Below are 14,641 nucleotides of genomic sequence, written 5' to 3' on the forward strand. Positions count from 1 at the left end.
CTTTCTATCTTTCTATCTATCTTTATGTGTCTACAGAGTAGTCTATATTCTATCATTAAAGCAAATTGCTTCTATTACTAAAGGTCAGGGAACCTTCATAGGGCTAGTAAGGAACAAAATTAACAACTGCCAACTGGGGTATGGGTATAGGTGGGACTGACCACAGTGAATCTGAAAGATTTCCTGCCCAGATGCAAGAGAAGACAGAGTTATACTAGTGGTATGAACTAGGAAGAAGATGGGCAACTGAACATATAGTCAAGTGAACCTTAGCTGGAATGTTGCCTTGGATATTTAATAGGTTTGTGACCCTGAATGAGTCACAGCTTTTCTTAAATCTTTGTGTTTTCATCTGTAACATGGGAATAATAATAACACCCATTTTTCATAAACATCATTCATAATTTTCATCTTTCATAAACATCAAGGCACTATATAAGTGCTAGTTATTATTGTTGTTAATAATTTCTGTCAAAATTGTCCTCCGAAAGAATGATGGATTTAGACCTGAAAGGAATATTAGAGACCATTACATCTAAACCTCTAATTTTACATGCAGAGAGCTTTAAATGACATGCTGAAATTGGTGGTGCTACTAAGGAAGAATTTGAAACCAGTACTTTCTCCTTCCAAGTCCAGCACTTTATTCACTACATAATACTACCCTGTCTTAAAGGGTCTTGGAGGCCTAGTTCTTTAGAACCATAGTTTCATTTTCATACATCCAAGCATTTTTCAAGTCAGATGTTAGAGGCAACATATTTCCTTAAAGAGTTCTCAGGGGCCTTCACTAAGGTCAGAATCTATGAAATTTCTTCATATATTCTCAGGATAATTATTGACCCCTTAGGCAGAAATGGTCTCCTCTTCTCCCTTCTCCCTATTTACCATTAATGTTCTTGAATTCTTTCATAATACTCTGATTTTCTAGTTTGGATTATAACCATTATATAAGTATTGCATTTTTTTATTGACATTTCACTCCTAGTCAATTGTAAACTCTATGACAATAGAAATATCATCTTAATTATCTTTGTCTTTCCCCCAGGAAATAGCACCACTGAAACAATGGTTTTAAATAAATTAATGAATAAAAGAAATGTGGAATTCATTTTCTAGGTTTGAAGATATTGTGATCACTGAGTTATTAGCCTAACTAGAAATTCTAGTTTATAATGAAAGATACTAAGATGGGAAAACATCTAAGCAAAATTCTTAGGTAGTCATTTCTTAAAGGGGAGAAAAGGGCCATATAGCTTTAGACAAAATGTCAAGGACTTTCAATTTCTTTGCAAATTGATCCCACTTAACTAAGTAGATGAGGGTGCATTGTGGATAAAAATAGATAAAATTAATGACAATATTATTCTGTTTGAACTTGGGGTTCAGAAAGGGAATAATCTAGGTTTTACTGAAATTATGGATTAACATTTATCTGTCCATGATAAGCTAGTATGTAACCAGATAATTTCAATGATAGAAGGAATGTAGTTGTTGCCAGGGAATTAGACTGACCTCTTCCAATTCTGCAATTGATGATCATTACATAAGAGGAGGGAGAGAAGTGGAGTCAGGATTATTGTAGCAATGGGACAACATGCTTGTGGTGTCCATGGTCCCATATGCTATATTTTCATGTGTATTTTGCTCTTTGGGGACTTGTCTCCTCTGAGAAGGGAAACTATCAGGAGAAATGACAGGACATCCTATGGTCCTTCAGAACATTATTTATATCTGCTATTTTGTTACTACTATTTTAGCCTCAGGCTACAATAAATGCCTAAGAAGTGATCCTTAATAAGTCTCCACTTTCAGATACAGGAGAGTCTATATACAACAGTCTTATAAAACACAGTGTTTTCTGTGTCTGAGGCTACTTCTTCCTTTGAAGAATGATAGTAGGACCTAGCCATGGTCATAGTGTTTTGATTCTATAAGTCAATTTCAGGTGTCCTTCATGTCATAAGAATCTAGGAATAGACATCTTCCAAGGAGTTGGAGTTGGAAATTTTGCACCTTAGCTTCATCACTTGCTAGTGTAGCAGTTAAAATTAGTTTCTCTGCTAGAAGTATTATATTTTTAGAGGTTTATTAAAGATTAAGAATTAAAGAAAATATAAAATAAGAAAGCACGTGTCTAGGCCCAGAGAGCCCATTCACAATCACTCACTCTACATCCTGGTTGGTAGAGCCACATGTGCCCAGACTGGGAAGCCAAGAGAGCCAAGAGAGAGGTAGGTGGATACAGTCAGTTTAAATAGCCATTGTGTTCTTGAACTCAAGTGAGATTCAGGGAGATTAGAGGGAAATCTGGGAATTAGCAAGGAATTCTGGGGATTGAAGTCCAGGGTTCAAATCTCCATTTTTACACTAGATAAAAGACCCTTGGACACCTTTCTGAGTCTGTTTCCTCATTTGTAAAGTGGGAAATGTTTTGACAGTGGGTGACACCAGCTGATATTTTTTCTTAAGAATCACAGAATTTCAAAATTAGAAGAGAAATTGGGAACCATTCAGCTCCATACCTGAAAAAAGAATTTCCTCTAACTCTATCTGACAAATTTTCATAGAACCTTTGCTTGAAGACCAGTGAGGTGAGAGACCCACTCCATCTCCTAATCCTAAATTGCTTTAATCACTAGAAAGTCTTTCCTGATGTTAAGCCTAAGTATGTATTTTCATCTTTTACTCAGTGTTCCATGTTTTTCTCTTTTGGGACAAGCAAAAGATATTAAATTCACTGACAACCGTTCAGATATACCAAGTTAGCTACCAAATCTTCTCTTCAGGCTAGCCATCCTTAGATAAGTTTGGTAATCCTCCATGTTAGCAATTTCCAAGAGCATGGAAGTGTCACCAAACATTTTCTCAATAGCTTTTTTTAAATTGTGAAATTATAAAATCAATAATTTTTAAAACATTAATCTAGTTATGATTTCAGTCTTTACTTTCTCTTGTAATATTTCTTGTTTATTATTATCACTGTATAGCAAAGTGAATTGTTAATTCCTTTTCTGTCATAAAACTAAAATCTATTGACTTGTAGTCTAATGCTTTTGCTATCTCATTACATTGTTCATCTATAGGATGTAAGGTGTAATTTATAGTTTAAGCATTTAAGAATTTATTGAACATGGCCAGGACTTTACATACTTCTCGAGATCTTAGACTTCAACCATATCCCTATTGAATCATTATCTTTTTTTTTTACTACTGAGATTTAAAAACAATAGTTTGTTTTCACAGTAGCTTCTTCATCTTTTTATTCTCATTAAGTATTTTTCTACCACCCCAGTCTAGGCCTTAAGAAATATTTTTTTTTTACAAGACTGAAGTACAAAACAAATGCTTAAAGGTGATTAATACAAAACAGTATTTTCCTGAGCTCTTAATGGCCAACACATTTTATCATCTCCAAATGTTTTTGATTCTATGGGGCTTAATAACTGACCAGGCATGAATAAAATAGGAACCTAAAATTTGCATTACTTAGAAACTTAGAAGTCTATTCAGCACTCATTCAATAAAGGTTTATTACACTTTTAGTCTACACAGAGTATTGTGTTAGGCCCCTAGAGTGATAATAAGACTTAAATTAGGGATAATAACTAATCTCATGGAATTTAAAATGTGAGAATTAATCCAAAAGATAAAATTCTTTCATATCATTCTGATAGGTTCACAGGAGACTTAAAAAACAAAGTATGATTTTGAAGTCTGAGTGGAAGATCATTATGCACAGGGTGATGCAAAGGAAGCTTTGTTGCAAAGTTGGCATTTAAGATGGAATTTAAAGAATAAATAGGATTTCCATTAGCAAAAAATGAGGAAAGGGAACAATGAGAGGGAACAACATGAGAAAAATTATGGGGTGTGGCAGAGAAGAGAGCAGATCTTAGGTCATGTTGCAAGAGCAAAGAACAGTTCAGTTTTATTGGGCCCAAGGAGTGAGTAAAATTAAGTGAGACCTGAAAAGGTAGCATGACATAAAGACCTTGAATTCCAGGAGAAAGTGTTTGAAATTTACTTGATAGGGAGTAGGGAATTACTAAAGACTTTTGAACAGAGAAATGATGTGATTAGAATATTAAAGAATATTAGAAGTAATGCATTTTAGTCCAGAAGAAGCATAAAGAACTTTTTAGAGCAAAGAGATAATAGAAATATATAAAACTATTAAAAGAAGCTATTGTAGATGATAATGAATGTGGTGGAAATCAAAGAGAAAATGGATATGAGTTTTTACAAAGAATTTTACGTAGATAGAATCCACAGGATTTTCTGTTTTGATAGAAGAATTAAAGTAGAGAGACACATGAAAGAAAAACTTCAAGGTTTTGAACATGAGATAGAAAGCTGATAGAATGCTTGAATTGAGGAGAGAAACAGGTTTATTGGAAAAGGTAATTTTCTTTTCAGTTTTGAATATGTTGAGTTTGAGGTGGCAGTAGGAAAGCCAGATGGAGCTGTGACTGTGACATAGTGCCCCTTGCCAGTATCATGCATAAACATGATTAATGAAATAGGAATAGCTTACTGAAGAAAAAAAAAGGGAGTTGTAATGTTCATTTTCATCTCCTAGGGGGGAAAAAAAGGTAAGTATTCTTAAAATGCACATCAAGTACAGACATGAAATTGTAGGGTTTTTTTCTGAGTGTGTGGACAAAATTAGAGAAATAAAATTGCTATATATTGAAAATGTAATGAAAATAAAAAATAAAACATGGCATTTTAGAGCTGAAAGGGACCTTAGAAATCCTTGGGAGAGGAAGTGTATTTTAATAGAAGTAAAAAAGACCACCTGACAAAGGAATAATCAATTAATATACTTTAAAAAGGAAAAAATGGAATTCAAGTCATAATACAGAGTTTCTGGTTGGGATTTGGCAATTATTTATTTACTATGGAACAGTGTGTAAATTGGGGCAGCTAGGTGGCACAATAGGAAGACTCATCTTCCTGAGTTTAAATATGGCCTTAGACACTTATTAGCTATTAGTAGTAGTAGTAGTCACTTAACCCTATTTGTCTCAGTTTTCTCATCTGTAAAATGAGCTAGAGAAGGAAATGGAAAACCACTCTATTAACTTTGCCAAGAAAACCTCAAGGTCCTGGGTCCAAATTTGGCCTCAGACATTTCCTTATTGTGTGACTCTAGGCAAGTCACTTAACCCCCATTGCCTAATCCTTACCACTCTTCTGCCTTGGAACTAATACACAGTAATGATTCTAAGATGAAAGGTATTGGTTTGAAAAAAATGAAGACCACAAATGGGATCACAAAGAGTTGGTCATTACTATAATGACTGAACAACAACAATGGGCAAGTCATTTTACCTGTGACCTTATCTTTTCTCCTTTGGAAAATAGAGATACTAATTCATGTGCTACATTCTTTTTAGGAAATGTTTAGGAAAATTATTTTAAAACATTAAAGCACTGAGTAAATGTGAATCCTTATCATCATCTGATCATGATTACATTGATAAGCAGCAGAGACAAAATTGAATCCTAGGGTTCTCACTCCCCTCCAATGCTTGAAAAACACATGTGTCTGTGTGTATAAAGCATGCAAACTTATCAGAGAGATCTGAATCCTATACTGAAGAGAAATTGATAGTGTCCTTTTGCCATGAAAAATGGAAAGGGTATGTTAAATGCATGATTGTAGATACTGGATTGCATTCTTTTTCTATTATTATGTGAAAAAATAATGGATCAGTAAAAATGTTCATCTATGGTGAAAATTCAGTAATTGTTTTCCCATGCCATCTCTAAATAAGATTGGAATTATATCTGCAAGGTGATGGAATAGTATAGAGTATGCACACAGTAAACCATTTATCAGCTATTTTCTTGCTTATAGGAACAAAAGCAATGTCTTTTTCTAAGCACAAAACTTTTCTGAACAATCAGTTATGCTTATAAAATTCTTGATCTGGATCCTAGTTCTAAAGTTAATTATTTATGTAAAAAAATTCAGCGTACAGTCAAATGTGCCTTGGGTCCATCCAAGGGGAGAAAAAGATGCAATGAAATGGACTGAGGCTTCAGTGTTATATAACTATACACTATTTACCCCAAAGAGGAGCTATCAGAATCCTGTACTAAGCCAAACATTGTTCAGCATATTTCTTTTCATAGAGAAATATAATTCATAAAAAATAAGATAATGAACAAGAATTATTTATTTTTTAAAATCAGTTAGATAACATAGAAATTCAGAGCTGGAATGGACCTCATATAAATCAACTATTAGATCAATTGCCTTGTTTTACTGATGATGAAAGCAAGGTCTAAGAGAGTAAATGATTGTCTCCAAAGTCATACAGGTAGTAAGGGAATGGGTGGGACTAGAATCCAGAACCTTAAACTCTTAGAACAGTACCCTTTGCATTGAACCATATTTTAGTGTCCTAGAGTTTGTTATTAATGCCCCAACCCTTCACTATCTGAATCCTCATCTACATGTATTGTCCAGTGAAACTGATATTTAGAATAATGACATTGGTATATGGAAAGTCATAAAAAACCAGAAAAACAAGAAACAGATCAAGTTATGGCTGTTATGGTTTATAATGAGTAAAGAAAATGGATTGAGATAAAAAATGTTTTTCACCATAAGGATCAAACTAAAAAGAGAAAAATTAACTAGCATACCTCTTCCCTTCCTTTCTTACCCTATCTACTTTAACAGGATTTGATTAGTTCCACTTCTATTATTAGCATGCATAAATACAATCAATTTGAAAACAATAGTACAAAATGCTCCTGGGTAAAATAGATGAGAAGACTGTGGAATTGATCATAGAAGAATCAAACATGACCTAAAATTTTATTTTTTAGTAGCTACTCATATATCCAAACTATAACACACAGGGATGTTTAATTAGCTTTGGAGATCTGATAATGTTGGGTTATGGATAATGGAAAAACACCCATTGGTATAACATTAATCAAGGCACTTAATCCCTCTAGGCCTCAGTTTCCCAAAGTCCCATAGCTAGTTAATGGTGGGGTTTGGGGGTAGGCTAGTACTCAAATCTCTCAATAAAGAGTTAAGCTAGTTTACCTTTAAGGTCTTTTATAGATTTAAATCTTTAGTCCGTAGTTTTATCATCTGGTATGAGTCTTTTGACACATTCAGAGATGCCAATAGATAATTTTAATCCCTCGATGAGGCAAAACTTTGCAAACACTTGGCACCCTTTCATGATCTTATTCTATCAATCATACACATTAGGAGGATAAATCATTCATATTCTCTGGATCATTATGTAGCAATTTTTAATTTTATTTATAATTTTAAAAGAATACAACTTTATAATAATTTGTTCACTTATATATGGATATATTTAGATTTTTTCTTGGAAATTCTTTTATCTAACATTTATTCCCTCTTTCCTGATTCTCTTTCAGATAGCAGTTCTGTGGATGAAAAGGTTTCAAATCATATTTTTTTTCCTAAGGGATCTTGTCTATTGTCTATGTTTGTCTGTGATATATTTGACTAGTTTTTTGGTTCCTTTGTTTTAGTTGTGATATCTGCATGTTTCCCAGCTTTTCATCATTTGGTTGTCCTTTTAGTGTCTCTCCAATATGTTGCATTTATTAAGATGTTAGCCTCTCACAGCTGTGCTTCCTTTATTTCATATCTGCCAACCTAGGGGTCTGCTACGGTCAAACATAGAATCTGTTCTTATGTCTGACTAATCATGCACATCCTGAACTCATCACAGTTTTCACTACTTGGTTCAAGATTTGTAACAGAACTAGTATTGGAGAAGACAAACTGTTGTCCTGGATTCTCCCAGTACTTTTTGCAAATGTTGACAGTCAATTGTCATAAAACTCCAAAACAAAGAAACAAAAAAATCACTACATCAGAAAAGTACAATAGCTTTGACTTGCAGCTGACCCTGCCTAGCATTTTTCATACTAGGTGTTATATGTATAGTGCAGTTGGCCTGTGTCCTCATTATGCAAATGTGTACCTGTATAATGCTAAATATGCCTTTTCTTATTCTTCATTTAAGGCTCGAATAGTAAGTGGAAGTGGTCTGGATGCTTCCCAATTCAGTGCTCTCCAAGCATTTGGGTAAGTGTAAATTCACTGCCTTTGTTATCCTTTCCAACAAGTTTCTTCTAATGCTTTCTCCATCCCCTGAAGAATCATGGACTGCAATTAGTTTTGCTTTCAAGAGTTAGGGGGATTTTTATTTTTTCTTAAGAAAAAAAGTAGAAAAAAAGATAATACAATGGGTTGATTGGCAATATTGGGCTTTATTTTCTTCAATGTATGTAATCTAAAGGAGTAGCAAGATATATGTGGCATATATATATATATATATGCCTATACACACACACACACATAGACATATATATATATATATATATATATATATATATATATATATATATATATAGGGGTAAGGCATTGAATCATAAAGACCTGGGTTCAAATCCTATCTTATTTATACTAGCTTTGTGATAAAGGTAAGCCATTGAACTCAATGCCTCCAGACAACTCTTAATCTAAGTTCTGGACCATTTGCTAGTTTTCATTAGTGGAAGGGGAGATAACAAGGAGAGTTTCCTACAAGGAGGAAATAGAAGGTATTTGATTGGACTTCCCATAAATATTAAGAAAGTGACAGGGTGGTGTGTTGAATATATTTTGGGAATCAGACTCAGATTCTTCTGAGTTCATGTCCCACTTCTTACGCTAGCTCTATGACCATAGATAGGCCATTTAACTTTTATGAGTCTGAAGCAACTTTCTGATTTTATCCACTAAGTTATATGATACCTTACACTTAAAAGGGCTAGATAAATGCTTTGGGGTTCATTTAAGGCATCAATCAACTCTTATTAAATGCTTTCTGTGTACAAGGATAGGGAAATTAGGGATTTGAGCACACCTTGCTGGTGGAGCTCTCCCAATCATGGATTCACAGAGTCTTTACCATATAATCATTAAATTATTTGGGAAAAACATATGTGTGTGGAGGGAAGATTTGTTATTTTAAAGTTCAATATTTGCATACAAGCTTCTAAATAACTTTGATCATATAGAGCTTTCTGCTATTGACAAATATGTCTTATGTTCAAGTGTTAAAGAACTAGGGGGTCTTGCTCAATGATTTCTTGACTTAGGGATCTTACTGGTACATCTTGTATTTCCCCATGGATACCTATAAAAATATCAAAACAACTATGTCCAGGATGACCAAAATGCCTTTGGGGAAAGATCTCTGTGGCTTGTTGAGTGCTACATTTGCACACCATGCTTCTACTGCCCTAAAGAGGAAAGAATATATGTCATGTTTGAGTTGAGGTTGTACTCCTAATTAAAAAAACTATGATTTCAGAAAGTTAGTAGAGTCCTTTGATCTAATAGCCATTTTAGCTAAACCCTGAGGTTAATACATGAGTTCTAGACTTCAGAATATGAAATAAATTCCAAAGATCAAGTCAAAAAGGTCTTCTTTCTAGTTTATTCATCAGGAGATTAATAAAAGTCAGAAACCATTTCCCAAAGTGATTCTAATAAAAATGATCTGCACTAAATAAATGGCTGGGGGCAGGGTAATGTGCTTGAAAGAGTAGTGAAGTAGGAGTCAAGTTGGATCTCAGTTGTGCTGCTAACCAATGTATAAGTCAGAAGCAGAGGTAAAAATGATTTCTCCAGTTTCCTCTCATGAAATATGGTATATAGAATACAAACTTGCCCTCATTATTCTGATTACAAAGGAGGATAATGGAAAGAAAAAGAATGAACATTTATTAAGTGCCTACTACATGCCAGGCACTGTGTTAAGTGCTTTACAAATATCTTATTTTATCCTCAAAACAATCCTAGGATGTAGGAGCTATTATAATCCCTAATTTATATTATAGTAGAGAAAACTAAGGCCAACTGATCTTAAGTAACTTCTCCAGGGTCACATACCTAAGAAATGTCTGAAGCTAGATTTTTATTTCTTGTCTTAGCCACATAATAACCTAATGTCTTTCCCAGATTTATATCTCTTTGGTCATGTCAAGAACTACTCTTCACCTGCATTGTTTCCTTGGTAATATGCTACAACCCATTTACTCTCACTGTACATCTCTCCATTGTCATTTTGCCATCATCATGCAATAGAAAGTAAATAACAGAGCAAAGGATTTTAGATTTGAAAAATGCCTTAAAGAGAGTGTAATAATTAAAATGGGCTTGACAAATATAAGAATTTGAAAAAGTTGTGATCACAATTTATAATAATTAAATATTAAGTCATGAGACTCTTAGTAGCTTTATTATAGCAAAATAGTGATAGTAAGAGAGGGAAATGTAGGAAGGCACTAGAAAATATTGCCTAGCTAAAAAGACCCTCATTCTGGTCTGAGTGCCTCCAGACCAGGAATGTGAATCCACCTGCAAATCTCACCTGCCCCTGAAAGTGTCTCTAGCCAGGTGTTTCAGCAATCAAAGACCAACGCCAAAGAGGCTGAACCACAAAGGGCAGTCTCTCATGCCTAGGAGCCAAGAGTCTCACCTGAGAAAGAAGCCTTTTCAACCTGAGTCTCCAATGCAGAAAGCCAAACCTTCACCTGAATCCAAAGTCCGAATCAGGAAGCAGAAATCCTGAGCCTCAAAAAGATACTGAGCTGTCCAGGAGCTCAATCCAGTGAGGTACCAAAAGATGGAAAAGAATCTCACCAGAGCTTATGCCCACAAGGCAAAAGGCCCCCCTCCCCCCCCCCCAAAAGAACTCTGGGCTCCTGGAGACTCAGGCTTATATGCAGTTTTTTCCACCCACCAGCTCTCCTCACATTTCAGGAATCAGCCAGTCTCCCAATTTGCCTAGCACTGCAGGAGTGGGGGGTGGGGTAGGTGGGCAGTGCTTGTGGTCTTTTAGGGTATGAACTTCCTTTTCTAGTAAAAGGTTCTTATTAACTAAGTGTTAATGAAGAAGTGTGAAAGGTGGGGTCCTTCAAGTTCTTGAATGATTAACTTAAAATAGACCAAGAGAGTTTAAATTCCCTTTCATAGATAGTGAAGTTTAAATCCATTTTACAGATGAGAAAAGTGGGATCCATCAAACTAGGTAATGAGCCCAAACTATTATCAACTGTCCAGCTTTAGCAAATGTGGAATGTTATCCCAACTATCCATCTATAAGTTTTCCATTCATTAAATGGGGAAAATTTTGTAAATATTCTTTTTTTTATGTCTCAGGCCTCTAACAGTCTTTAGTTTAGAGTTTTAACAAACATCATGCCTAGGAAAACAATTAGAAGGAGATTGATTGAGATTGCTCAAAAATTAGATGGTTAGTTGTACAAGATTCTAAGTACTTGAAATATACATATTTTTGGAGAAGCATAAATTATTGATATGACAATGTCAAAATCAATTTAATTATATTTAGATTAACTAATTGAACCAGAAAAACACAGAAAAATTATCCATAGATAAGAAAAGGTGCTGATGTTATTCTCATGCTCACACTATTTTGTTTTTCCCCTCAGGGTTTCTTATGTTTTCTTTTTAAGATGTCTTCCCTACTGATACTTGTTAAAAATGTTATTGTTGTTCAATGATGTTTGACTCTTTATAACCCCATTTGGGGTTTTCTTGGTAAAAATACCAGAGAGTTTTGCCATTTTCTTCTCCAGTTCATTTTATGAATGAGGAACTGAGACAAACTGGGTTATGGGTCTTTCTCAGGGTGACATAGCCAGGAAGTGTATGAGGCCAGAAAGAATTTAGGTCTTCCTGACTCCAGGCCCAGTGCTCTATCCATTGTGCTATCTAGTTGCCCTTGTTAAGAACAGATAGGTGTATATACCAGAGGAGACCTAATTATCTTTTCTGGTCAATGTGTCTCTGCCCCTGGACACAGCAAATCGCAATTCATGTATAAAATTAAGTTCAATATTGGAGAGTTGCCTGAAGCTTAGAAAAGTGAACCAATTTGCCCCTGGTCACATAACTAGTATCAGTGTCAAGATTTGAAATCATTCTTATTGATTCCAAATCCAGCACTTTATCCAGTGTGCCACATTGCCTCTCAATTCAACTTTCAGTTTGTTTAATGCAAGATTGAGAGTAAGAATAATTTAAAATAGTCAATTTATACTGGTGAATAATTTTTAAAAAAATATGTCAGCAAATATGAATTGGGATTCTCAGGTTTATTGTATGAACAACTAGTTCCTGTCCTATTTCATTCCCCTCTCTACCCACTTCTTTCTAAACCTGTAGCTTAACCTGATATTTTGTTTTTATATGTGGCTTTGCAGTATTGTGGTCCAAAAGATGGGATTATTCACTTCAGATGTTCAGGGAAGTATTCTTTTCTAAAAACTTAGTATTTTTCCTTGCTATTTCTTGTTCTTGTCAGAAATGTCTATAATATGGCTTTTTTTTTCTTTGTTTTGTGGGGCATTCTCTCCTGTTAGTGTTTTCTTACTCTGTTTTGTTCTATTGAGAAAGCTCTTATTCCTTGTTTTGTAGAACATTCTCTTTTAAATGTTTAGTAAGTTTTTCTTGTTGTTTCTTCTTTTATTCAGCAAGTTTTTTTTAATGTAATCTCCTGCCTTATTGAATGGATTCCTTCTGTACCCTGATTGCTTAATAATCTATCAACTCTGTTGATATACCAAATGATCCTTAAATTATAATAGTATGAAGGATTTGCCAGTTCCATGTTTTTATGATGAACTGTGATTTTCTTTTGGTTTTATGCCACTTCAAGATTAGTACTTTTTGGTTTTTCTATCACTTCAAGATAGAGAATTAAATTTCCACTACATTATCAATTTTTTTTTCATAGAGCACCTGTGGCTGAACTTTCTCAAAAAGCAACATTTTCTGGAAAAAAAAACCCTTGTCTTTACTTATTCTACCTATGTTATAGGATGAAATATTACTCACAGCACCTTAAATTTGATAAAGTCTCTTATCCTAGAAAATGGAGGATGGGTTTGAATTACAAATGTGGACTCTTTCTTAATTACTGATGACACCAATCTAGAAAGAAGTTGGTAACATCTGCTGACTCCTGAAATTGCTTTATCTTTTTCTCCTCTTCCCTCTTCATTCTTCATTTGAAAGTCAAGAAAAAGTGTTTCATCTTTCCCCTTCTTTAGTGGCAGAGTACATAATGCTGACAATAATAACATCATGATGAGTCGTCTGAAGTATATGGTTTGTAACTAAAAGGCTTGGATTTGAACCTTCAGTTTCCTCATCTATAAATTTAGCAATTTGAACTAGATGACCTTTTTTAGCTCTAGAATCTGTGACTGAATTCTTTCACTTTAAAAAATATTATATTCCTTCTGCTGATGAAATGAATATTATAAAGATTAAAATTTAGGGGAGACGGGGAGACTGAGGCAGGTAGAAATTAGTTTCTCTCTGCAAGGAGTATTATATTTTTTAGAGGTTTCTTAAAGGTTAAAGATTAAAGAATATACAAGTAAGAAACATGTGCCTAGGCCAGAGGCCTAGACAAAATAACCTCACATCATGCAAGAGACCGCCTGCTCCAAAACGGAAGTCCAAAAAAGCCAAGAGAGAGAGAGCCTCAAAAGCCCTTGAATCAGCTTAAATACCTTCTCTATCTCGGCCCAGGTGAGATTACAAGGCATTCTGGGGAAGTGGAGCAAAGGCTCGTGGGGATTGTAGTCCCGTATTCGAGTCTATTTTTTACATTCCCTCGTGTGATCATTTTTGGAAAATTTAATTTTTCCCCAAAAGGATCATAAAAACATAATAAACTTAAAAGATTACAATAGTGTGAGGATAAGAGAAAAAAGAATAAAACCAATAATTGCTGAACACATTAACAAAAAGCCCTTAGGGGGCAGTCCCCTTTGGCATAAAAGTATACATACAAATAAATGTTCAATCAACCACACCCAAAGTTCAATTTTGTGCAACTTGTGGTCTGGAGGCTTCTTCATGGTGGCTTCTCCAACAGTTCAGTTCTGGATTCAGAGAGGTAGCATCTTCTTTACCTAAAATTCTTCTCAAAAGGAATTTAAACTTTGCAATTTAAATAATGATATTTTTTACATTCCCCCATGTTGTGGGTGATTGAAAGATTCAGAATCAGTTAGGGATGCATGGCTGAGGTATGAGGTATATGAATCAATTGGCAAGAGATATGAAAAAGACATCAGAAAATCCAAAAGAAAAGAAAAATTTCTGGATGAAAATATAGACTATCAAAGTCTTATGTGTAAAAATTCCAAGTAGAAGAAAAATAAATCTATAACAGGTCCTTCAATCAGGTCCCAATCAAAATGATCTAAGTAATGACGCATTTACCCAATCAGTGCCAGGACTACAGAAAGGTACCACACTATGAGAGGCAGAAAAGGGGACCAGATTATAGGAGCCAAGGTTTCAGGGATACTCATCTGTGAGTATCTTCAGGGTGAGTGTGGATACAAGGAAAGCCCATGTCTTAACACATGTTAAACACAGTAACCTCGAGTCTTCACACTAGGTTCAAGACCTTTGTATTGGCCTAGAAGTGCATCAATCCATCCTAGATTGGCCTTTCTTTGGCCCTATGAAATGGCTCTTGTGTGTATCTCTTTTCCTGGAATCAGACAGAATCATTAAGCAAAGTCCCATAAT

The 14,641-nt window shown here is 34.6% G+C and overlaps 1 protein-coding gene across 1 annotated transcript in view; it reads left to right on the plus strand.

Moving 5' to 3' along the window:
* Window positions 1-14,641, plus strand: part of UNC13C (unc-13 homolog C) — an 817,657-nt gene that overhangs the window by 156,351 nt on the left and 646,665 nt on the right. The window contains exons 2-3 of the mRNA XM_056810215.1: window positions 7,420-7,442; window positions 8,037-8,098. Coding sequence (XP_056666193.1) covers window positions 7,420-7,442; window positions 8,037-8,098 — 85 coding nt within the window. The remainder of the gene's footprint in view (window positions 1-7,419; window positions 7,443-8,036; window positions 8,099-14,641) is intronic.

This window comes from Monodelphis domestica, chromosome 1 (genome assembly GCF_027887165.1).
Source record: "Monodelphis domestica isolate mMonDom1 chromosome 1, mMonDom1.pri, whole genome shotgun sequence".
NCBI lineage: Eukaryota > Metazoa > Chordata > Mammalia > Didelphimorphia > Didelphidae > Monodelphis > Monodelphis domestica.